This window comes from Onychostruthus taczanowskii, unplaced genomic scaffold (assembly GCF_017590055.1).
Source record: "Onychostruthus taczanowskii isolate IOZ18803 unplaced genomic scaffold, ASM1759005v1 scaffold306, whole genome shotgun sequence".
Lineage (NCBI taxonomy): Eukaryota > Metazoa > Chordata > Aves > Passeriformes > Passeridae > Onychostruthus > Onychostruthus taczanowskii.
Window position 1 is genome coordinate 71382 of NW_024500417.1, and position 25434 is coordinate 96815.

General features: G+C 40.8%; 2 protein-coding genes across 6 annotated transcripts; one reads left to right on the plus strand and one right to left on the minus strand.

Moving 5' to 3' along the window:
- The first annotated feature begins 649 nt into the window (after window positions 1–649).
- Window positions 650–5355, plus strand: LOC121338572 (ketosamine-3-kinase-like). The gene is made up of 6 exons (XM_041409680.1): window positions 650–790; window positions 1771–1921; window positions 3309–3399; window positions 3881–3969; window positions 4357–4493; window positions 5212–5355. The coding sequence occupies exons 1-6, from the start codon at window positions 650–652 to the stop codon at window positions 5344–5346; spliced, it is 744 nt and encodes a 247-aa protein (XP_041265614.1). The 3' UTR covers window positions 5347–5355.
- Window positions 5356–8507: 3152 nt separating this feature from the next.
- On the minus strand, window positions 8508–24164 carry RIOK2 (RIO kinase 2). 5 transcript variants are annotated; one of them, XM_041409678.1, is made up of 10 exons: window positions 23416–24045; window positions 22722–22860; window positions 21918–22034; window positions 20934–21109; window positions 19284–19372; window positions 17953–18144; window positions 17483–17575; window positions 16000–16536; window positions 13661–13757; window positions 8508–8732 (listed from the first exon to the last, which is right to left on the minus strand). In XM_041409678.1, the coding sequence occupies exons 1-10, from the start codon at window positions 23479–23481 to the stop codon at window positions 8649–8651; spliced, it is 1590 nt and encodes a 529-aa protein (XP_041265612.1). In that variant the 5' UTR covers window positions 23482–24045; the 3' UTR covers window positions 8508–8648. The 5 variants fall into 5 exon arrangements, with proteins under 5 accessions (XP_041265612.1, XP_041265609.1, XP_041265608.1 ...); XM_041409675.1 differs by lacking the exons at window positions 8508–8732; window positions 23416–24045 and adding exons at window positions 11769–12081; window positions 24126–24164; XM_041409674.1 differs by lacking the exon at window positions 8508–8732 and adding an exon at window positions 11769–12081 and having other exon boundaries at window positions 23416–24038.
- Window positions 24165–25434: the final 1270 nt, after the last annotated feature.

Consider the following 25434-nt stretch of genomic DNA (forward strand, 5'->3'; position numbering starts at 1 on the left):
AGGGTGTGAAGCAAAAAGGATCCAAGCAGGCACTGGACTTCACGCCCGTCCTTAGACATCACTTAGGGTCCCCTAATTCTGTGTTGGCTCGTTGTTTTTAGGGGTTTTCTAGGAAAACGGGAAAATTTTGGCGCGGTGCATTTCTCATTTGCGTACGTGGTCCCAGGCCACTCCTATTCTCCTGGGCTGCGTGTCCAGGTGTAGCTCCGGGGCAAGCATTGGGAGGACAATGGCTAAATCACCAACCATTAACGGGCAATTAAAGAACTCTTTACAATTAAGCTAATTTAACAGCAACTGGTCCCACCGTTTTTTTTTCTCTGTAACTTTAAATAAAAATAGGTATATTTTTATTCATAACAATGAGCACAAAAACAAAACTGAACACCTGAACTGAAACTGGCATATGAGGAGCGAGAGGGCCCTTTGACAGCAGCGACCGGCTCATCAGCCCGGCCCCTTTAGCTTTGTCAGCAGCTCCTGCCACCCTTTTGCTGACTTAGGCCGCCCTGTGACGCCCTTCCGACTCCTTTGCCCCCTCAAACGCCCTTTCTCAGCCGCAGCTGCCCCTTGCCCTCCCCTTCTCGCCCCGCCTTTCCCCGCGCCTTTATTTCTTTTCCGGGCCGCGGCTCCCCTCACAGCGGCCGTCATGGAGGACGCGCTGAAGCGAGCTCTGGGCACCGAGGAGCTGCGGCCGACCGGGCACTTGGGCAGCATCTGCACCAGCCTGGGCCGGAGCTACGACACGGACCGCGGCCGGGTGTTCGTGAAGAGCAACTGCGAGGGGCAGGTGTGGCAGCGTGGGGATTGGGGGCGCCGGGGCTGGGCGGGCGCCGCGGTGAGGAGGGGCATTCCTGGGTTGTGCCGGTCCAAGTGTGGCAGCGGGACCAGGGCGGTGACTGTCCCCTGTGCTGGGCACTGATGTGCCCATACCTCTAATCCTGGGGCACTTTTGGGAGTCTCATGACACGAAAAGCATGGAGGGGCTGGAGGATGTCCCGAGAAGGGAATGGAGCTGGGGAAGGGGCTGGAGTGCCAGGAACGGCTGAGGGAGCTGGGAGAGGGGCTTAGACTGGAGAAAAGGAGGCTCAGGGGGAACCTGGTGGTTCTGCACAACCCCCTGATAGAAGGGTGCAGGATCAGGCTCTGCTCCCAGGGAATAAGTGAGAAGCAACATCAAGTTGTATCAAGGGAGGTTTAGATTGGATGTTGGAGAAAATTTTTTCATACACAGGGTTGTCAGGCACTGACAGAGTGCCCAGGGCAGTGCTGGGTTAGTGGTTAGACTCAGGGATCTTAGAGGGCTTTTTCAGCCTTAACAATTGCATGGTTCTGTGATTCTGTGGTTGCTTTTAGAGCTGTGTTTGAAGCTTGACTCTGTTTCTTGGTCTGGACAGTCATGGTGTCTGTGAATGTCAGCACCATTCTTCTAGCCTGCTAGCTGATGGTGTATATTGTCCATGGCTTCCTAGACATTTGCTGTATTAATAGAATATTGCACACATTTTGTGTGCATGCAGTTTGCTCTCCTTCAACTGTAAACAGAGTTTCTAAGTTAATAGAGAATGCTAGAACCTAAGTTGATTTTCACTTTGTTTTACAAATTGAAATTTCTGCAACTGTAAAATTATCGAGCCCAATAGTACAATTCTGTCTGTATCTTGTGCATCAATAAATATTTGCTCTAAACTTTTATTATTTTATATTTTCTTTTATTTTACCTGTGACTGATGCTTATAGAGACTAATGCTTTTCTTTAATATCTGGCAGGCCAGGAGAATGTTTCTGAGAGAAATGGCAAGTTTGGAAGCCATCCTGAAAACGCAGACAGTAAGAGTGCCTAAACCCATCAAGGTTGTAGAACTGCCTGGGGACAATACTGTGCTGGTGATGGCACATGTGGAAATGAAGAGCTTACACAGGTAAAACAGTTATTTTTGCTTCCCTTGACCAGAAATTTTGGCTATTATGACAATGAAATCACTTGCTTTCATAGGAGGAACTTGTTTAAATTTTTTATAAAGCATGTCAAGGTACATACAAGAAGTTTTACAGCAGAGAACTGTATGAAATACTTTATAATGCCTCACCTAGCAAACTGATAACACATCAAGAAGTAACTCTGGGTTTTGGTTACTTTTGGCTTGTCTGTTTAGGTAATTAGTGGTTTTTACAATAAGGTTCCTTTTTACATTAGGGAAAATTACCAACCTGGTCACCTGTTTTGTGTACTTGCCTTTGATATAAGAACCAGTGCTGTAATGTTTGCCATGAGTATGCAGAGGCACTTTCCCAAATGAATTAATCTTGATTTCAATATTTTTGCAACTCTTAGCCTTCATTTTGATAGTTTCAAACTTTTGACCCTTCTCTGTGAGTAGCACTTAATATGATGAATCCCATCTGATTCCACTGGGGATCATGACCAATTTCTTTTCTCATTTTCAGAACTCCTGTAGCCAGTTTTAAGTCTTGTCCCTCATCCTGCTCATTGCCAGGGTTTGATCCATGAAGAGCTCTCAGTGAGTCCCAAGAGAAAGGGCAGAGATCTCGCTGGTTTGGATTTCAAAGGGTACCTTTGGGGTGCAAATTCTGGGGGATAGCTACTATCTGTGTTAACAGGAATAAAATGAAGAACTAAATTTGCTTTAAATGGCAGTGCCTTTAGAATACAGAAAGTTCAGAAAGGTCAAGAAAAGGAAAAGGAACATAATTTTGTTAACATGTGGGGCAACTGGCTGTAAGGGTTGTTTGCAATTACTACAAGACTTTCCCGAACTTTGTAGAGGATCAGCTTTTATTAAAAATAGATATTAAACTAGGCCTACCTGACACCCATCTTTGAGACCTTTTAGAGAAGAGCAGCCAGAGACAGTGATAGAAGGAAGAGGATCAGCCTTGTTTGGTTCTATTTTCCAAAGACAGTTTGCCAGAGGAAATAATAATATAAAAAAGGCATAACATTTTCCACATTATGTGCATGCTTTCTTACACATACCTTAGTGAAAATGCTTAAAGAAGTAATATCACACAGGAATTAGAACTGATAGTTTATCATTGTTAGTTAATTTATGATTTCACTTTCAATAGTGGTGTCAGAAACAACCAAGTAAGTACATTTTGTCTATATTAATATGCAGTTTTGATAGGAAGACAGAGTGCTTATAATACTGGAATATTTTGGGAACCTATTTTGTTAGAGGTGAAGAACTGTTACTTGCTTGATAGACATTTTCCAGTAACTCCTGGAATATCCAGATCTGGATTCATTCATGGGTCAGAGTTGCTAACATTATTTTCGTTTCTTGGACATTCAGCACTGCTTGGAACTCAGCTAGCTGATCTTCACCTTCATAACCAGCAGCTTAGAGAGAAGATGAAGAAAGAAGGGAGCCCAGTTGACACAGTACACAGCTGTTTGCGAAATTAACCTAATGAATAATAATTTACAAAATAATTAAAATAGCTTTTGCCACTTCAGGACAGGTATGTCTTCTTCCACTAAAGATAGTATGAGAATAGGTTGGGATGAAACACACAGGTGGGGGTGTTCTTCTTTTTGCTTTTGTTTGCCCTGTGTGGATCTCTGTGATCAATTCAATTTGGGAACCTGAACCACAATCTCTACAAGGACATGGTATCAGAAGAGATACGGTACCACAAAATACAAAAATAAAGAGTATAACATGGCTGCTTTACACTGAGCTTTACATTTAAAAACCAGCAGCAGCAACCATTGTATCAAAAAGAACATTAAAGTGCAACTTTTTTTATTCTCAATGGAAGCAGCATTGTACCCTTGCATAGTTTTAAGATTTGTTTGCATTGTGGATGCTCAGTATTTTGTCATTGGTGTTGAATTTTTTTTCTTTGGTTTGAAAGGTAAAGGACAGGGGCAAATGGAAGTCCAGTTTGTGGATCAGTTTAGCTTTCATACAGTTACCTGCTGTGGTTATCTTCCACAGCTCGGTTGTATTTCATCAGACTGATAGAATTTTAAGTTTGCCTCATTTTTCCTTCGGTGACAAAAAAGGGTCAAAATTATCATAATGTAAATAAATTAATTTTTGTGGAGCCATGAATAAGAAAAAGCATGGTTTATCCTGCTAAGAAAAGTAGTGCTTTGGACAGCACTTGTAGCTGCATTGGATACTGACGTTTCTTCAATTTTTTTGGTTTTAATCACTGAGAGAAAATTATTTATTCCTCCAATTTAACATTTTAAGATAACATTCAATTGAATGGTAGCACTTACTGTCCTGGATGGTACCAGCACAAAGGCTGTGTGATCCTCAAAAGGTTTATTTGAAAAAGAAGCAAATTTGCCTTTTGTGTGTGTAGAACTGACATCTGCAGTCCTGGTCCTTCAGGTGAAGAACTGGCGCAGTGGCTGGGTGAGTTTCTTTGCCAGAGAAAGGATCCAGCCCCAGATCCACCCGATTGAAAGGAGCTCAGGAGACAGGGAAGCAAGGGAACTTTGGGCACAGCTTCAGGTACAAGCAAATCTCTCAGTTCTCATTACAGTGACAGCTGGGTATCAGTTATCTAGATTTTATTTTCTTAAAACAAAGTTCCTGTTTGTTGTTGTGCACCAGGTTCTGTCGGTAGGAGACTCCAGTTTTTAAGGACCAAAAGGCCTTTTTTTCTAAGGTGTAATGGCTTTTGCCACATCACCCTCTGCTGACATTCCGGAGTGAATTCCAAAGTGCCAGCACTTTGCCTTACTATTTGGGAAATCTTACAGATGGAGATCTTATTTCTCGCTCCCTGGAACACTTGCATGATGGGAAACATACATAAGCAGTACTGTTCTGCACATTGTTGATTTTCTATTTGCATCTGGTTAAGTGACTGCAGTTTTGGCTCTTTGGGTACTTTGTCAAGGTTGCTGAGAGATGCCTGAGCCTTCTAATACCAAAATGGTGGTAGCTGTTGTTATTAAATCTGGTCAATATTACAGCACCAAATGCAGTTTTGAATTCTTTACTGTCTTCCTAAAAGAGATTTGATTGACTGTTCTGCTGCTAGCTGTTATGAAAAACAGGAATCCTCTGGATTTGCTCAGCATCTCTGTTAACTTGGTCCTGTGCTGTCTGAAGTTACACGTTTATTTAACTGACTTTTTAAAAGTTTAAAGTATGCAGATAAACCTCTACATTTTAAGGTGAATGACTGTAGTAATTTACATGTCTTGCTTCTCCCCCACTGCAGCTGAAGATACTCAGTTTTTTCTGTGGTGTAGAAATCATTCCTTCTCTCCTGCATGGGGATCTCTGGGGAGGAAATCTAGCTGAGGATGATTCTGGTCTGATTATATTTGGTCCATCTTCTTTCTACAGCCATTGAGAGTATGATCTTGCAATAGCTGGGATGTTTGGTGGCTTCAGCAGTTCTTTTTATTCTGTTTATCACAGTAAAATCCCCAGAGACGCAGGGTTTGAGAAATGCCTGAAGCTTTATCAGCTTTTTCACTACATGAACCACTGGAACCATTTTGGTTCAGGTTACAGAGGATCTTCTATAAACATTTTGAGAAGCCTTGTGAAGTTGCTGCTTAAGCCAAGTACTTCTTGCACTGTTTGGAAAACCCCAGACTTGCTAGTGCAGCTGAAGGTGTAGTGATGTTAAAAAACCTCTGTGAGATCCTTGACCTTCTTGCGCAGCTGAAGACCTTAGAATTAGTGAGTCCTACTGAGTACCAAGTAGGAACTTTTTGGAATTGTTGGGAATATTGTTGTCATAGAAATACCTGCAGAAGGAGCTTGTTCATTTGCATAGTGAATAAACTAATCTCAGCATCCAGAAAGCACTTGAGATTATGCAAAGTAATACAAATAAATACTGAGGAGATGCCTAAAAAAGGTTGCTCTTTGTGTTTTGTTGTGTCTTCCCCCCTCTTTCTCATGCAGTTGTGAGCATGAGAACAATGTGAACAACGTGGTTTGAAAGCCAACAGGAAAATAATGTAACAGGAACTGTAAGAAGGGATTTGGACTTGCTGTTTATTATCACAGAATCACGGAATGGGTGAGGTTGGAAGGGATCACTGGATGTCATCAAGTCCAGCCTTCCTGCTTTAAGCAGAGTCCTATAGAGCACATTACTCAAGGTTGTGTCCAGAGGCTTTTAAAGACTTCCAGTATGTTGCTAATGTGATTCTTTTGGATGGAGACTATTCTCTTATAAAGTGGAGTGAAATTTTGTTGTAGGCTGTTCTGTGCTTTCTGGTCAGAGGAGATCTTGTTCTTTTCCCTTTTTTTTGATAATGTTTTTGTTGAATAGTGTGCATTCTTAGAGAACTCTCCAGGTAAGACACTTTGCAAGTACACATCTTGTGGAGGCGTATTCTCTCACCACTGCAAACAGAAGATGCTTTTTGACTGTTGTCACTGCCCACACAACAATGCCATCTGGTCATGGTGCAGTCTTCACATACGTTTTCTGTAGCTTTAGAGTACAGGTGCCATAAGCTAACATTTTATTTCAGTCCTTGTGGAGAAATATTAAAAGACAAGTCTGAGCAAAGAGAAATCCATGGTGGCAATAGTTCAACAGAAACAAGAAGTCTGCAGCCGCAGGAGCAGGGACACTGAGGAAGCCTGGTGTGCTGCCCTGAGGGAAGCAGGAAACAAAGGATGGAGTGGCATGGAGGTGTTGTGGCCATGCTCTGTTTAAAACAACGTAGCCAATGGGAGCTAAGCCAAAGAAGGGCCCAACCAGTCACCAAAAGCTGAATTTTGTTTTATTGGCTTGAAAATACATAAAACTTTTCATACCTGCATATGCTAATGAAGTAAAACCTCTACATGCTTTACGTGCATGAACTAAAATCACTCAATTTCCATGTAATGAAATTACATCAGCTGGAACTTTGTCTTTTCCCCACGCCCAAAGAAAACTACAAATACAGCATAGGAGGGGAGGAGGTCAGAGGAGACTTGCTCTGTGTATCCTGGGATGGCTGATGGGCTGTAACCTGCTGCTTTTCCACAGGGGTGCCTGTCAGGTAACTTATTCCAAGGGGATTCTACAGCTTGTGCTTTCTCATATCAGTGTATTTATCAAGGATAGTTTATGACCCTTATTCTGTCACAATGATAAGTAAACCACACTGTTTATGCCTCTGAAATTGGGAATGTGCCCACTCTTGATTGTGCACCTTCTGTGCATCTGTGTTCATGAGAGTTCTAAAGCAGACATAGAGTGCTGCACTGTTCACTGTACAGTATTATCTGTGAAGATCTCCTGGGAACTCAGACAGACTAAGGAGTGGAAGATGTAGACTCCTCTAGGCCCAGTACATCTTTGGATAACCTGGATCCTTTCCTAAATTTTTACATCACAGTCCCCGCTGAGTGCATGTGCTGCAGCTCTTGTGGTAAGAGACATGAAACCAAAGATAAATAAGTAATTCAGAGGACAGCACCACACCAGTGTCAGAAGCCCATGATGATGGTTCCACAGACTATGGCTTTTGCTTCCAAGGTGTTAATAGTGAAATTTTTCTCTTCTTGATGGAGGCTAGTAGCAGTGCTTCTGTGCAAGCTTACCAGGTAGGTGAGAGAGATGCACATATCTAACGTGGACTTTGAGTGTTGGGAAATTACTTTTATTAACAAAAATGGCTTTGCAGTGGACATTGGCACATTACTGAGGGTTTTTTTGGGTGCTGGTTTTGCAGTTACTTACACAAAGTGGAAGCAAGTTTGGAGAAGGCTGTCACTTCCTACAGTTTTTGCTCCTTAATTCTGCTATTTGTCTCACTGCTGTTTGGCTCTTCCCACACAAAGTCTGCTTGGTAAAATCATTTTTAATTTTACCTTGTTGCTTAAATAAAAGTTTTCCAGTTGATTATGGTTGTCTCTGTTTCTTAAACTAAAGACTTACATCTTGTGTTTATTCTTGGAGAGCTGCTTGCTCCGACCTGCTAAAAGTCGCTACTATGTGAGAGAGTTATGATCATCAGAGGCGTTTATGGGAATATGCATGGTCCTGGTTTGGTCTGGAGCAGTGTGTCACTGAAGAAAATGTACCTGTTGTTCATTACAGTGCAATTTGAGGACCTACTCTGCCTTCAATTTTTTATGTATTTTACCAGTGTGTGGATGCTGATGATAAAATGTTCTGTCTGTGCCTTTTTCCTCGTTCCATTCACCCAAACTTAGTCCAGTTGGTTGAGAAAATGCTTTGGAGCTTTAGCCAGCAGTCAGCCCAGTTAGATCTCTTAACTGATCCATCTTCCTTCATAATAAACTTAGAAGTTACTTTAACAAGGTCATTCTCTTTACAAATCTTCCACAAGGATGTTGATTTTTCTAAAATACCAAATACTTTTTATTATTAGCAGGGCAAAATAAATATGAAAGTGGATTTTCTGACAGTTCTAGATGTAAAATAAACTCACTGATACAAACCATAAGTCTTCAGAAGTGACTTTTTCGTAATAGAATTTAATCAAAGTATTCTCGTAATTGAAGAAAAATAGTGTTATTTCTAAGTGACACTAATGTAAACAATTATATTTGCAGTGTTAATGTAAGGGATATTATGCTCATTTTTTCAAAGCTCTTTTGTGCTGTCATTCAGTTGGAAGGGGTATAAAGAGGCAGACAAATGGGATGTAACAGCAAGCTCTCCTTTTCCATGGATCACTTGTCTTTGAGCGCTTCTAGACAGCAGCTGAATCTGTGGATGGAGAAGGATCTCTCCTGAAGGCAGAGTGCTGGTGGTTCCTCAAAAAGATATTGCAATTCTACAAGTTAATTGGTTGTTTTTTTTTTTTTAATACATTTTGTGTAGCTCTGCAATGCTCTTAAAATTCTTTCTGTGGAGATTGTTTTGTTGTCTTAAGTGTTCTAGGCATGCCTTTGTTAGTATTCATCTTTTTCTCTCACATTTTGAAGATTGTGTCCTGTTTCTCATCTATTCCTCTGTTTTGGCTCCCTCTGTAAGTTCTTAGTCTGATGAGCACATTTCCTTGTATCCATGCTCTCATTCTGTATGTTCTGGTTATCTGTCATAATTTTACTGACTTTCTGTTTTTGTTTGGACAAGGAAAAAGGGTAAAAAACCCAAACAAACAAACTCCTGGGTTTTTCTGGAATATACAGTGTATTTGTAGTTTATGTTGTAAGCAGTTATAATGTCCTCTAAATAGTTCCAAGTCTTTTCTCAAGACGTATCACACCACATGCATAATTTAAACTAAATTTTGAAATTAATTCCTTAGGGAATTATATGGTGGATTAGGATATGATTATGCATAATTTGAGTAACATCAGTTTCTGCCTTGGAGAGGAGTCAGGGAAAGGGAAATGTGAAAATCAGAACTCAATGGGAAGAATCTTAGGAAAATTCGGGTTGGGATAGACCTCAGAAGGTCATTTATTTCAATCTTCTCCTTAGAGCAGGATGAGCGACAAGGGTAGGCCAGGTCACTGAGGTCTTTGCCTGGTCTTGTAACCCTTCAAGAACGGAGTCTGCACGACCTCTCTGGGCCTTACTGTCATTTTTGAGCAGACACCTCTCTGCAAGAACCTGCCTTCCTGTTGAATTGCTTACGGTTCCTGCATGCCCTGCGTTTCAGTGTCATTTCTCTTTTCATTGCCAAGGACTGCTGCCACCTGCAAAAACTGCCTGAAGATACAAATATTGCACTCTAGTACTGGTTTTCCATGTGCTTTTTGTCTTCAGTGCTGTTCCAAAATAGATCTGCTGATTTAAACTGCTGTGAGGCTGTTTGAATAGAAGTAAAAGCAGGTGGGAAGTGGTACAGAATGAGCTTGTCATTAGGCATTGAATATGACAAAAGAACAACTATTTATTGAATTCCTAATAGTCCTCACTTGTCAATTTTTTTTTAGCATCGCCACTTGCCCTTGCCTGAGATCCATCACAAACCCTTTGTCTTGCAGTTTCCCTCTGTGCAGTCATGCTTTCTAGCATTGTTGCAGCTTCTATGTACAACTCACAGATCTACCATCCTTTTCCCCTTCTGATGGAATTATTATTATCTCCACCCAGTCTTTCTCAACCAGATCAGTTTGACACAGAAATACTAAGATTCTCTATTTCCTTGCAGGTCAATAGTGAGTACCTCAGTCCCAATTTGTCTGTTCAGCATAACTCCCTCCTCAACTTTTTATTTTACCTGATTGTTGCAGAGGTTTTTGACCCCATGTAACACTGCTGTATTGCTTTTTTCCTAAAATTTTTATACCAAGCTATAGCAAAATCCTGCATTTATTGCTAAAAATAAAATATTGAAGCAAAAAGGATGTCCCATTTTCCTTTCCCCTCCGTGGGAGGCCTTAGTTAAAGCAGCTGAAATAAATAGAAATTGTTCCATGAGACAGCAATAAAACTGGATTTTGTTACAAGTGTCCATGTTAGGTTTCTTTTACTTCTTTTATAGGCAACTCCCACCCCTTTCTCTCCCAATACGTTCTATACATCTTCCTATATTTTTCTTTTTTTTTAAATTCTGGAAGTGTAAAGTGTGAGAAGAGACAGAAAGAAAGGCAACACAGAGTTGCATTATTAAAGTACCAACAAAATCTTAACAGAAAGTACTGAAAAAATATTGCTTGTTATTATTGTGTTGTATTTTAGAAACAGGTTTCTATCACAAGTCACTATGGCTTTGGGTCAGTTATAGGTTTGATTTAGACAATGAGCAGAGTAACTTCAGGTGGAGGACTGGCAATGCAGCCAGAAGGGTATTGCAAAAGCATAACACTATTGAGAAATAAAATTATACCTTTGGGGTGAATGCCATTAATATTAAAAAAAAAAAATAAATTACAATTCCAGCAGAGGAAAACTACTCCTTTAGAAGTTACTGTTTCTGAAAATGAAACAGAAGAAAGTTATTTCTGTTCAACTAGTGTGAAAATCTGTAGTTTAAAAAAACATTTGTATTGCTTTATATCACAAGATAATAACATTACAAAAGTTTTCACTAGCTAATATATGTCAATTTAAATTAAGTGAAATGATGCTCTAGGCAGAAAGAACAAGAAAAGCCACTTGTTCTTAGTGTCACACTCACACTGTGTTTTTTAAAGAAGATAAAAAGATAGCTTTACTCTGCTTATGATGCATTATACTCAACTCCAACATGGAGCAACTCTAACATGGGGCATCTTTTCACACACATGCCTAAGTTTGCATGTCATGTGTGCTCCCAGCAGTCAAATAATAACAGAAATTCTCCACTTTGTGAATCCAAGATTAAATTCTAAATTGTACCATCTGAGAACTAATTTTATGATCATGATCTCCAGCTTTCAATCAGCCAGGATTAAAAAAAAAAAAGTTTTTCAAGAAAGAAAACATGCTACAGTTTCTGATATGATTATACAATTTCAACACTAAAAAGTATCTGTCTCTTCTATTGTTACCTTTTGTTGTTTTCATGTTTCCAGCAGACAAGGCACATCCTGCACTAAATGATTATTTCAGCCAAAGAAACCAGGTTTTGTTACATCTGACTAAGTCCCCAAGTTTTGGAGGAAAAGTTAAAAGAAAGTAATGTCACCTCTCACTAACTTAGCAAAAACTGTTTCCACTTCACATTTATGCAAATAATTGTGCATCTACAGCTAAAGAAAAAGGCTTTTTGTGCCTCTGCACAACACACCACAATTCAGTTATGACAATACACTGCTGGAAATTCCTGTGATAATCCTAATCAATATTACTGATATAATGTAAATTATAGTCAACAGTTTTGACTAGAAACACAAAACATAACCTCCCAGCCAAAGTCACAGAAATGAGAATAAGATTTATTAGCTCCCAGAAGAACATCTGGTTTGCGTAGCAGAGATTGCTCCTTTACATAAAAGGATTATTGGTAAACTAGCATGATCCTTTTAGCTGTATACATTCCTCAGGTTCCATAGGAGCTTTAATAAATTATCCCCAGAAATTGGCTGCATCCAAGCTTGACTTAATGTTGTGCATATTTTCTCGACGTTGTTTGGTGTAAATATTTGCCTCCCCTTTTTGCAGCCGTTGCTTCAGAGCAGATTTCTGCTGCTTGGTCAGCTGACGCTTTATCTTCTGTTTCACCAGCTCCTACAAACAAACATGCAATTTGTCATCAAAACTTCTTTAAATCATTTAGCAGTATGACATAACATGACGTCAGAAATTTTTCAGGACCAGCATGAACATTCATGATTCATGATGTTCACCTTGTTGTAGAAATGAACAGCATTCTTTCCTTGTAAGAAAATCATAAAACAGTTCAGCTGACTGAAAAAGCAGATTCTCTGCTATGGACAAGGTCTGCATGGAGTGCTGTGTGTGTGCTCTGACAGTCTTCATTACAACAAATAGCATTTTAAGTATTTTTATAATTTTGAAGTTAATCTTCAAGTGTGCTCCCTACTGAGATGCTAAAGGACCCACACCTCTCAGTGCAGAACACAGGTCTTACACAAAAATGTAAAAGCTGATTATACTGCAGAACATTCCATGCCCAGCAGTAATTGTTTGGTTTGTGCTTGTTGTTTTAGCACCCTGGTTATTCTGAAGTTTAGATTACAAAAATATGACTGATTCTAACAGAAAACAACAACTCTGTAACACAAGTGTGGCTAAAAGAGAAGGGGAATTAGTGATTTATAATTCCTCCACCAGGTTTTCCCATTTCAACCAACTGGAGTAGTTCTATGAAATCTCATGTTACTTGCACCTGTGGCTCATTCTGAGCTCTGCTCTCCATTGTGATGGCAGTATCTGCCCACAACAAAAACAAAGCCATGATTTTGTAGATTGTGCCATGGTCCCAGCTCAAGTTGCCACACTGATGCCAAGTGCACACTTGCATATTTTTTCTTGGACGAAAAAGAGAAATCAAAATATTTTCATCTATTTCATCATGGTGGAGTCATATCTTGCTGGAAACCTGCTAGAATAAATTCTGCAAGGCAGATACCATTATTACATGTAATCTAATGTAAGTTCACCAAATTCTATTGAACTGCAGCACCTGGTGTAAAGACTCATCAGTCTTCCCACCATCACAACCTACATGTGTTCCAAAATTCCTGATACCAAGTAGATGTATCATCTACTACCTGCTCTAGGGTTGAAGAAAAGCACATAAAATTCTGCTGAAAATGTCCTGATTTATGTAATTCAGAAGGTCAAATTCCAATTTCCAAATAGATCTCTGTTGAAGGCAAGTTCACAGAAATCTTTCAGAAAAGAATGTGAAGAAATCTCTAAGAAGAGAGGTGAGAAAGGCAAAATGAAATCTAGACTCAAGTATCCACATTCAAAATAAAAAATATTAATTGTGGCTAGCAACAGAAATGGATGAACTGATACTGTTAGTGCATTAACATATATTAATATAATTTAGTTACTGGGTAAATGAGAGTTGTTAGTGTTGATATGGAGCTTCAGTGAGAGACCAAAAAACAAAATATGAAGGAGAATGCTGGAAAGCATTCCCTGTAAGCAGTTACAACAGTATCAGTCCAATTTTTCTGTGGGAATGGAGATACACACTGGAGAGGTAGATGGCAACTGTTTTTAAAGATGATTCATGCCAGAGAAGAATTTCAGAAACAGGATCTAACAGCTATGTGCAATTTAAGGTGGTGAGAGGGTAAACTCGATGACAACATAACAAAATAATACTCACCGGAGGAATGGTTGAACAGCTCCCAGCACTTCCGACTGATGTGATGCTCTTAGTCCTTGTTCTGTGCCCAGCAATGGGAACAATACACTTTTCATTACTGAAACACATAAATCAATGTATTACCCCATGAGCAAGATAAACACACCTTTGACTTTACGAGCACCCTGTTTGAGTCTTCATTTTCTGGACTACAATTGAAAACTTGTAACAGAACATGCAAGTTTTAAAACTGGCTGTCCAAGACAGGTACTTTGTGAAAGAATAATTTGTTTCACAACAGCCATGTCAGTATGGAGCAGAAGAAGGGAAACCTCAGGAGAGTAAAACACTTCAGATCCTGCACAACGTTTTGACAGTATTTAACTGAAAAGCAAAAGCAAAGGAGGAGTATTATCTCTGCATCCACGTCCACGGTGGGTCGGCAAACTCAAGAAATATAATTTCACACACAAGGGGTTAGTCTGAAGGCCAGCAGGAATTTCTAAGTATGTCGGGAAAGGAATTAAAAGCCAGAACAACATAGAGTACAATATATTTGAATTTTTTAAACACTCCCTCCAAGCAGCTTGTTCTTGATAACTTCAGCTGAGTGAGTAGCAGAACATTTGCCTTTGACACAAAGTATTTGAATTACAAACTTCCTCAGGGAAGTTATTTAGAAGTTAGAAGTAGAAGTTAGAAGTATTTTAACATCAAGAACTCCTTCATTATCAATATTAGCTGAAATAAAGACAAAGGGGAAAAATCCACCACAGAAAACAGTTTGGTCTTTGAAGTGCAAAACCTGTTTTCTCATTAGATAAATACAACAGAGCCAGACAACCACACCAAAAATAGGAAGGGTATTTACTGGTATATTTTCTAAATAAATTTAATTTTTAGTCTTCAGTCTTAACAATGGCAGCTGAAGAGCAGTCCTTCTTGAGCTACTTGACTGTCATGGGTTGACCCGGAAGTGAGGGTTTGGGAAGTTATGGTCAAACCAATCACTGGCCAGATTTCAAATTGGCACCTGGTGTGGCCACTGGGGACTTAGATACACCTCTGAGAACACACAGGGGTTAAAAGCAGAGCACTCCCAGAGAGGCTTCCTCTTTGGAGTCCGGCAGGTGAGCGGATCGGACCCTCTCCCCTGCCCAGCTGTGTCTGGGTGAGGGAGGGGGAGGCCATTCAGCCTGAGAGAGGGAAGCCGGAGCCGCTGCAAGATGCAGGGGTGGAGAAGTCCTGGGATGCTTTGGGCAGGCCCCCCCCGGAGAGAAGGATAAAGCGGTCGGGAGGAGAAGGGGGGAGGGCAAGGTGCCCAGCCGCTGCCAGACCAGGCTGAGCTTTTAACCCTTTTAGTGTTGAAACAATAGAAGCTGTAAAAACACTGATCCTCCTCGGCTGGAAATTGAGAAGGGATGGAGGAGGGGAAAGATGAAGAAGGTTTGAGTAAGTGAAGGAATGCCAGCAGATAGAGCACCCGAAATGGAGGAGAGGATTGGAGTGGCTTTGGGCCGGACTTTTCCTCTTACACAGCCACGGGCGAAGCCAGGTTCTTCCGTTAATGCAGAGACTGCACCTTGGGAGAGGCGGTTGGCCAGACGCCAGGAATGATAAGGCCGCAAGGAGAAGGCGAAGGAGCAGAGACTGAGGGGGAGGGTGTGTTGGAACCCTCGGCCTTCAGCGAAGGATCTCTGTTCCTGAGCCCCAGGCCCCAGGGGACTGAATATGGGGGGGACAGGCATCCCAAATGGTGAAAGGCGGCCACGTCTTGGAACTGGGTGAAAAGCATTCTTAAAAAGAACCTAAGGAGTAGTTTGGATCCATGGACAGTGGTGAGAGCACTGGACATGGAAGGAAGATGGTCACCATGGCAGATTTCTCTTCGAGCAGCTGCCATGTGTGATATGGAAGCACAGAAGTTCTACTGTGTTTCCTGGGGAGGCCCATGGTGCAAGAGGGAGACTCCTCTCTCCTGGTGGACTGGGGGGTGCTTGTGTGAAAGGAGGGTATCGGATTGAGTATTAATATGTTAGAGGGGATTTGAATGTTAGAGGACTGGGAGGAGGAGGAGGAGTGTTTTGAAAGTGGTTTATTGTGGATTGTTGTGTGTGTAGTTTTTTCCCCTTCCTTGTTGTGTCTGTGTAGATTAATAAAGGGTTGTCTTTTCCCTCCATTCCCAAGTTAGAGCCCGTTTTATTCTGTTCCTGGGTCACATCTCACAGCAACCATTTTGGGGGATACACCTTTCATGGGGGCACTGGCACTGTGCCAGTGTCAATCCATGACATTGACACATTTACATTTTGAGGGCAAGGAAAGGGCCAGACTTCTAGACAGTAAATGTGAATCTTTACCTGTAATGACTGAATTCCTCAGACATGAAAGCTGATGAGTTGACCAGCTCAGGGCACTCTTCATTCTCCTTACCCTCACAGCATCCACCTTGGCCTGCCTGACCTTCCAGTTCAGCAGCATTTTCAGTTAGTCTTTTGCCCTTAAAAGAAGTAATTGCAGAACTCTCTGCACCCTGACCGGACTTCCAAGGCACAACTGGCCCTTCATCTTCTTCCAAGGCTGAACTCAACTCTGCCGCATTTAGTCTCTGTGTATTTTCCCTGCTTTCAGCTGCATCAGCCTCTTCCTCACTTCTGCTTGCAGCATTGTCAGAGGCTCTGCTTTCAGAGAAATCACCCCCTTCACATGTGAAGTCTTCACTGTTCTGTTCATTTTTGCTGAAGAAGTTGACCTCTTTCTCAGCATCCTCTGGAAGTTCTAACACCTCTGTACTGTCATCCTCGTCAGAGCCTGTGGGGTAAAGCAGTTCACCATCTTCCTCCATCTCCTTTGCATAGCCGCTGGCAGCAATCTCTTTATCAAGAGAACACTCTCTCCTGTGAAAAAGGAATGTTTTCTTCTAATATCCTAAATTTAATAAGCCAAGTTACCAATATACTACATTTTGGGTTTAAAACGCCAAACAAGCTAGACTAAAATTACCCACTATGAACAAAAAAGGTACACTGTTGAAGCACACAAAATACATGATGGTGCTGCGCTTTAGGCGAAATGCTAATTTAGAATGTAATCCAAGAGAAGAAAACTCCTCCAGAAGATGATTCCATCTCCATAACCTGCATTTATAGTTGGGGGTTTTTTTCAGGAAATTGTTCTACTTTAGCAGGAATAACATTTTGGTTTAAGTTCAAATCATGCTTAAGCAAACAAAATAATAAAGGGTCTGACATACAAAGACTGATTAAAGTGTGGAACTCCTTAGGAAAAGTGTTCATTTTAACAGTTTCAGTCTCTTTACACAGTTTCAGTGTAAGTTTTGGTCTTAAAATGAGTGAAAAGTAAGTTTACTTTTCCAAGGGAGCAAAAGACTCTAGGAAGAAAAGTTTAAATGTAATAATCCCTAAGGAGGCAGCCACTCTATTTACAAGCATTTAAAAAATAATTTTGAAACAGAAACCCAAATTAATCTTCACTATATCAGAATTGTTAAACTGTCAATTAAAATCAAACAGGCTGATTCTGCATCACTGTTAAAATTTCCTGGACATTCAGCATTTGGATCAAGCTTCAGGCTGACTTCTCTTCCTTGATTGCAAGAAGACAAAGAAAGTAGCAGAGGATTTTAAAGCACACTTGAAAACCACTTACTTGAAGAAACTTTGAAGAAAACACAACAGAGATGAGAAAAATATAGCTTAAAATTACATAGTCGGGCCTATTTTTTTTATTTCTCCCATAGTCATCTCTCACAGGAATTCACTTTTCTCAGAATACCAACACTAGTGCCATAAGTAGAACTCAAATTCATCTGGTCATTTCTACCTGATGTCTTTGAAGGTTGGGAAGAGCTCACTCTCATAGTTGAAGCGTTTCTTGAAGAACTCCTTAATACAGTTAACATCTCTGTTAAAATACCTGCAAAAATACAGAATTGTACAACAAAAAATCAGTGAAGCCTATTGCAATAAGAAGCATTTACCCTACGCAGTTTTATTTGAAAATTATTTCTATTAGTGATCTCAAGCCAAAAGACCAGGAAGGGAAACTGGACACAGTTCATTTCTGAGTGTTACTTAACCAAACAGTATTATCTCTGAGAAGCAATTAATCACATATTTATTCTGCAGAGACATTTCTACTCATTCTTTGTTTGGAACATTACTTGTGCTGCATCACAACACTGGCAGAAAAAGATTCAGGAGAAGACTTATGGAAACAAGTCATGGTTGACTGTTTGCTTTCATCAGCATTTGTCAGATTCACCTGGGAAACACCTTTAGATCTAAACCTACCATTCAGCATTTGCATGGGATGTTGACATCATCTGAGGGAAATCAATCAAAGTGGCATGGTCGTTATTATCCAAGATGAGATTAAACTCATTGAAATCCCCATGGATCAGACCATGATTGGCAAGTTTTACAATCAGGTCCATTAATTCACTGTAGACGGCAGCAGGATCTTCCATTTGGTGCACCTGGCACCTGAAAAGTTGAGGAAAATTTAAAAATCCCAACCTTGAAAGACTTAATTTAAAAATACAGATAAAGTATACGAAATACATTTGACAGAATGCCAGAGTAATTCAAATTAAAAGGGCTCTCAGGTCTCTGGTCCAGCATCCTCCTGAAAGCTGGGTCAAATCTGAGACCAGACCACAGTGCTCAGGTCTCTGTCTAGTTGGGATAGAAAACTTCTGGGAATGGAGAAAGACAGAGAAACCTTCCCAAGCAACTTGTGCCACTGCCTCTCTGTCCTAAAGAGAAGAAAAAAATACCTCCTTATATCCAGGCTAAACCTCACCTGAACTCACTCTTTGTCTGCCGTTGAGCACTCCTGTCAAAATGCATTATGTAAATAATGGACCAGCAAACTTTTATGTTGCTCCTGTTTTAGGTAATCTTATCATGTCAGTAGGTAATCTTATCATGTCAGAGCTAAATCTTCTTACGCTGAAATTCAAATGGCCCGTGGCATTTTCTTTTACAAAATCAGATTTTCTAGATTGTGTTAGGAAAAGAAGAAAAACTAAACTTCCACTGCAGACAGCCATAAGGAACTTAAAGTGTTCTATTTACACAATGGATGTAGAATTATTTAACAAATGAGGATGGGAAATCTTTTCCACATTATTCTTCAACTGCTTTACTTTGGAATTAATTCCCTTTTGATTAAACTTAAAATCTTGAACCCTATACAAGACAACGGACCGGTTAGTTCTATAACTAGACACCTCAATTCTCTGGATTAGACCTGGGTTATTGTATGAAAGAGACAGGCTTTTTGCATTCAAAACCAAACCAACCCTTCACCTACAAACCTCAATAATATTTAATGTTCCTAGAGGCTGGAAAGCTCAAGCAAAATAATCTAAGGTGCAAAACCAGATTATAAGTGGTAGTCTGTTATAAACAGCACAGACCTGAGTTACAAACTCACCTGTAATAACAGAGCAAGGATCACAAAGTGGAGCTCAGAACATGAGGGATATTAATACTCTATATAAGAAGTAACATATAGAATGTGCAATTTCTGTGTAGAAAACAAGGAAAAATCCTGTGTTACTTTTCCTAAGGTTGTCAGGGTCTATGTAACATACAGAATTCAAGCTTTCACTACTTACATGGGATATCCATCAACAAGTTCCATAACAACTGCATGCCTGTTGTAGTCTATGGGCTTTGGAACAGGAAATTCTCTGTCATGCAAAGCCTGGAAAGAGATAACACATTGAAAAATTAAAATTAAATAGTTAAGGAAACATTACACATATTGACAAACCCACACCTAAGAGAAGCAGTGTATATCACTGTGATAGCAGCATATATTGCCCAAATCACACGCCTAGGAAGGAAAACAGCCTCACAGCCATTGGAACTCTCACTGCAAAGACAATAGAATTCAGAAGTTTAGACACTGAGTGCACTGCCTACAGTTTAACTACCGTGCATCTGGAAGGAAATCACAACAAACTGGAGAAATTATGGAACCATACCTGGTACATTAGCCTGTGGAATCAGTAATAGAAATAGGAAATGGGGTGTTTAGCATTAGAAAAGAATTCCACACTAAGCTGCTGCCAACATACTCCTGCCTGATTAGTCAATCTATACTCAGCTGCTGTAAACACAAGTATGTTTGTGTATGTTAACACAAGTTCATTCCTAAACGGTAACAATCAGCTTTACACCACACAGCTATATACCATCTCATATAAGATTAACCAAAGGTAGGTCATAATATTCTCATAATTCTCCTGTTTGCATTTTCTAGCACAAATTTAGTCATTCACTGGATCCACTCAACTTTTTTATGGGTTCATTCTGTTTTTACTCATTCTGGTTGTTAGCAGTGAACTTTTCTAGAGAATCCTAAGTTAAAGCAACATAAATACAGTTTTTATTACTTAAGTATTACTGCTTTTCAGCACTCAATTAAACCTTCCCCAGTCCTCTGCTCAGGAAACCTGACCCCTACAATTACACTCTTGCAAGTTCTGATCACATAAGGCTTTACCAGCTGGACCACCTGGACAGAGGTTCTAAATGATGGTGTTAGTTCTTTCTCTCTCCGTGGAAGCCACTGAGACAATTAACCATGGTTCTTTTTTTTCACAAGAATAAGAAAATAATTTCATGTATATATTACTCTTGGATAATACAAAAGGAGAAATTAAAACTAAGTTTTTATTAGTAATTAGTTTTCAGTAATCATCCTTCATCACTATACAATATTTGTGGTTTTCTGAAGCAGGTAAAAAAACCACAGAATTCAAGATTAGCAGTATAATGAAATATTTTCTCACAGTGCAGAACTAAGGGTGCCTTTTTAGATCAAAACACCGGTTTTGATCTGAAAGATTTCCCTCAACAGCACAGCAACAAGTGAAAGCTCGGTAAAATAAAAAACAGGTTAATTTTAAGAAATGACAACTGCTTCCTAATTTATGCAATAAATTTTGAAGGAAAAACTGCAGAACTGGTGATATACAGATTATCTATCCATAAATAACCTCATTAATTTGAAATTCTCTCATGATACCTGAATCTGTTCCATGTGATTTAATGGCAAAGCTTAATTTTGGCTCTGGGAAGTGTACAAAGCATGTTGCACTGAAACTTTCTGAAATGTATACTTTAAATCCATGAGGGGAGAGAAAAAAATGAAGCATAAATCCTACCAGTACTGCAAACACAAAGTGATCAAAAGACAGCCTGAGAAGCATCTTCCAGCCTGTCCCACCATTGCTGGCTCTGCGTGAGCGGCCACCTACCTTCATGTAGGCAAACTCCTTCATTGCTGCTATCCGGGACAAGTACAGCCAGGACATTTTGTGCCTGTGCTTGTGGTAGTCACGTTTGTTTTTCAGGTTTCGAAAGGAGGTTCTCCCCAGCCGGTGCAACTTCAGTGCAAACTGTTGCTCTTCTTCATTGGCAACAATATAAATATCTAGAAAATATGTAACAGCACAGACCTAAGAAATTAATCATATGCACCAAGCCAGATGAAAAAGTGCAGTGAAAGTTTGTTACCTCACTCCTCACCCTTTCTCACCCACAAGTTTTAGCAAAGGCAGCTAATTACATAGCGTGCATCAAAAGTTGAACATGAAGAAACTACTGTTAAAGAGTTCATGGTACTCCAAAAGAAGAAATGCTGACGGGATCTGAAGTATCTTTCAATGCTCTGGTGTTCTTAACCACATCCTGGAAGAGCTTCTCCTTCCTGATGAATGGACAGACAACCCAAGGGACCAGACTCTTAATTTTGTGTTAACAAATACCCTAAACTTAATTTCTAGCATTTGTCCCAATTAATCCCCTTCTCCAATTACAAAAGTCACATTCTGTGTTAAACTACAAGAACATAACAGGAATGAAGATAGTGTTCCAATAGTTTTGAACCTATTTTACTTTACTACTTTATTTTTAAGTGGGATGAAAAAAATGAAATTATCTTTTTGTTACATGGTTTGAAACTCTTCACAAAGCACAACATAAGCAGCACCTGCCTGCAAAGTACCTTTTTAAATAATGGACTAAGAAACGAACAAAATGGGCAAAATGCAATTACACTGTTGTAAAAAAAATACTCAAATGTAGCCAGAAGCCTCACAGAGCACTTGAACACGCTATGTTCAAATACATCTTGGTGTTTGACAGATTAACTAATCTGCCTATCCCGAGGAAAACTCCCCTAGTTTCTAGCAAAATATTTGTAGTATTACAGAATTATTTTAAGTGTTATTTTAGTTTACCTGATTCTTTGCCAACACCCATCTGGTTCCCCACAGAACTGATGACTTGTCGGGAAGAGAGAGTTTTCAGAGCCAGGTAATCATATCCTGCATTAGTTAACCGATAACCCTGGACAGCTGGGTAAAAATAAAATACATTTCACTCTTTGTTATGTATACATCACATTTAAAATAAATCTCAATTTAGTCTTGCAGTTTCTTGCAGTACATAGCGCCCAAGTAATATTTCACCCCTTGGCTCTTACCAGCCCCATTTGACTGAATGGTGAAGAGGTTTAAATTGGATTGGAGCAACCCCCAGTCCTCTGAAGAACTGGAACAAAAGGGAGAACACAGACATCCCCACTGTATTCGCAGGGCCAGATCCAAATAAAAGGCTGAAGGGAATGGTGAAAGGCCTGCACAACCTTGTCATACAGCAGATAACAAATACTGCTTTAGCAGCTGCTCCTGAGGCAGTAAATGTCCAAGGATTGCGCAGTCTGTTCCAGAACTGGGAGGCTATCACTCATTTGGGTTGATTCCTACACGCACTTGAACACTGCTTCAACTGATGATTCTTTTTGCCTTATTCTGAGCAACAAAGGAAGTTAACTGTTCATCTTTTTCTGTCTCTCACTTCTAAAGATACAAGCAGACACAGCACCTGGTGCTGCACAAACCCACATTTCCAGGCTGAGTCCAAGAAAAGGCAAGGCAAACACTCTGGGCACTCCTACATCCCAACCTGTTGGGCAGGTGCCACTGTGAGGCACTGGGGACAGGATAAGAAAGAAATTCTTGATAATAAGAATTCAAACTCACTTTTAGTTCGTTCGTAAGCCAGAAGTTTGTGCTTCGCCAACTCTCTCAAAATTTTATTACAGCCACCATGTTTAAGGCTGGCAATGGAAGAAATTAAGCTAGCAGGAACTATTTCATGGTTCTTCATGCCCATTTCCACCTAAAAGAGTAATTAAAAACAGATTTGTCAGCCTTGTGTTGATGTACAATGAAGTACAGAACCTGCTCAAGAGTAAAACCCCTTTTCAAATATGCAATTTTTAAAGACTACAAATTTTAAGACTTAACTTTCTACGTTTTAAGCTGTAACAAACCTTTCCACTTGCTTCACTGCTCCTTGGCAGCCTATGTACAACCCACCCAGAGAAGTTCTCCAGTGCCAGCCACGACACGAGCGGCTAATTAGATTTCAATCTCAGTCACGGGAAGCAAAGAGCAGAAACGCTGGGGATGCTGCCTCACCGTGACGAGTCTGCGACCACCCGGGCATCCCCAGGGACTCCCCTGGCATCCCCAGACAATCCCCAAGAACTCCCTTTGCCTCCCAATTCACCCCAGCCCGGCGGCCGAAGGAGATACCGGCCCGAACCGGGCCCTCCCCAGAAGAGGCCAGCACGGAGCCCCAGGGCGGCAGCGGCACCAGGGGAGGCGGGTCCCTCCCGCCGCGGGCTGTGACACCGCCCGCCCGCCCGGCCCGGCCCCGCTGCCCGCTCACCGCGGTCAGCACCCTGAAGTGCTCCCGGGACAGGTACCGCAGCATCACCACGTTCAGCTTCCCCATGGCCGCAGCGCCAGAGGAGTAAGGGCGGGGAAAAAAAAGGAAAGAAGGAAAAATATCCGGAAAAGGATGAGGCAAGAGACGCGGCGGATGAGGAAAAGGAGCGCAGGCCGCGCATGCGCAGCTGCACTCTGGCTAGGTCCTGGCAGCTGCGTGCGCCGCCGCGCTCCGCCGGGTCCCGCTGCGCCCCGCCCGTCACCGAGCCGGGAACCCGAACCGAAACGCGGAGAAACTCTGCTCCAAGCTCGGCGAGACCCCCTTCGATGCCTCCCTGCCGCGGGGGAGTTTTTTGGGACGCCCGTGCAGCTGCCAGGACCTGTTCCCCTGAGGAGTCCTTCCCGCGCGTCACGTGACGCTGTGTGGAATGTCGGGGAATGGCGGGGTCGGAGTGGCTGGCAAGGAGCTCTCTTGTCCCAAGGATAACCCGGTGCTGCCAACCCTTTTAAACACAAATCCAGACATTCTGGCAAGCCAATGTAGAGGAAAAACTCTTTGGTCTTCATTTACACTTCATAGTGAATATTTTCCTAGGAAAAAGTGAAGAACGTTCACGTTCCATCATGTACACCCCTGTGAAAGCAAAATCTGAATGCCAAAATGCCAACGCTTGTTGCAGTTTCCATCACGTTAACATACTAGAACCTCACCTGGCGTATTTCTTGCTCTCCCATTTTTTTTCTTTCTTTTTCCCCCACTGTCTGTTGTAGGTATGAAAATAAGAAGGCAAGATAGTTTTCATTTCTCTCAACCAGCCACCTGTGTACAGCTGTCTGCTCAAATATCTTCAAAAAAGGAAAAAACCCAAACAAAATCCAAAGAGAAGACAGCAGCATCAGATGCACATACTATGAACAAAGACCCGTATGTACTGTTTGTGACCTCTGACTCTTACATCCCTTGTAAACTATATGTTTGCTCATTAAATTTCCATACTTCATTGTGGTTTGTAAATTTTGGAGACTCTGTAATTGATTACAATTACAGGCAAAGTTAATTTTATCTATCTTTGTTTTCATCCACCTGCTAGTGCCGTGGTCAGTACTCTCAGATGAGTCCATTTCATGGACACACAACAGGGAACCGGCTGAACTGCACCCTCCAAATTGCTTTGATATTGGCCCAATTCCTCATCCAGCGGACACAAAACAAACATTCCCCTTTTCCAGGCGCATCTAGTAGCAAATGAAGACCATTTTTTTCTACTCTTTACTGGTTTTTGATTTTTTTTAAGAACCCTTGGCTTTTCTGCCTTGCTCTGATTCTAGACCTGTGAACTGAAAAGATCCTGTCACTGGTTCTGGAACAGATTTTGCCATCTGGTTAGCAGGGGAAGAAAGAAGAGAAACTTCCAGCTTCAGGAGACAGGGAAATGAAGATGTAAGGCTTGGTGGCCTTGTCCAGCTTTCCATTATGAGGTTATGACCTTTGTCTATATTTTCCTTGATAATCTGACTGCCTGAAGAACCAGTGAGTAAATTCTGTGTTCCTGATACTTCACTATTCCATTTGCCAACAGAGGTAAAGGAGCGCCAAAGAATCCACAATTGTGTAGATATAAATTATTCTGCCAGGATCTGTCTTTTTCTAAGGGTGTCAAATCTCCAGGAAGAGGAGATCCAATCATTACAGTCAGACTTATTGACAGCATTCAGAAATTCTATTTCTATTCAGAAAGAGAAAATGCTATGCGAAATACCTACCTTTTTCTTCTTCAGAATGTCATGAAGATTTGTTTTGCTTTCTGTGACTGTACTTTTGGAAAGATTACAATATAAACTGTTCTTTCATGTACAGGAATTTCTGTGTGAACTCAAAAAAACAAAAAAAAACAAAACAAAAAAAACCAAAAAAAAAAAAAAAAAGGAAGGAAAAAAAAAAAAAAAAAAAACAAAAACAAACACCATAAAAGCAGACAGCTAAAAGCAGACAGTTGATCTCCAGAGACAAGAATTAAAT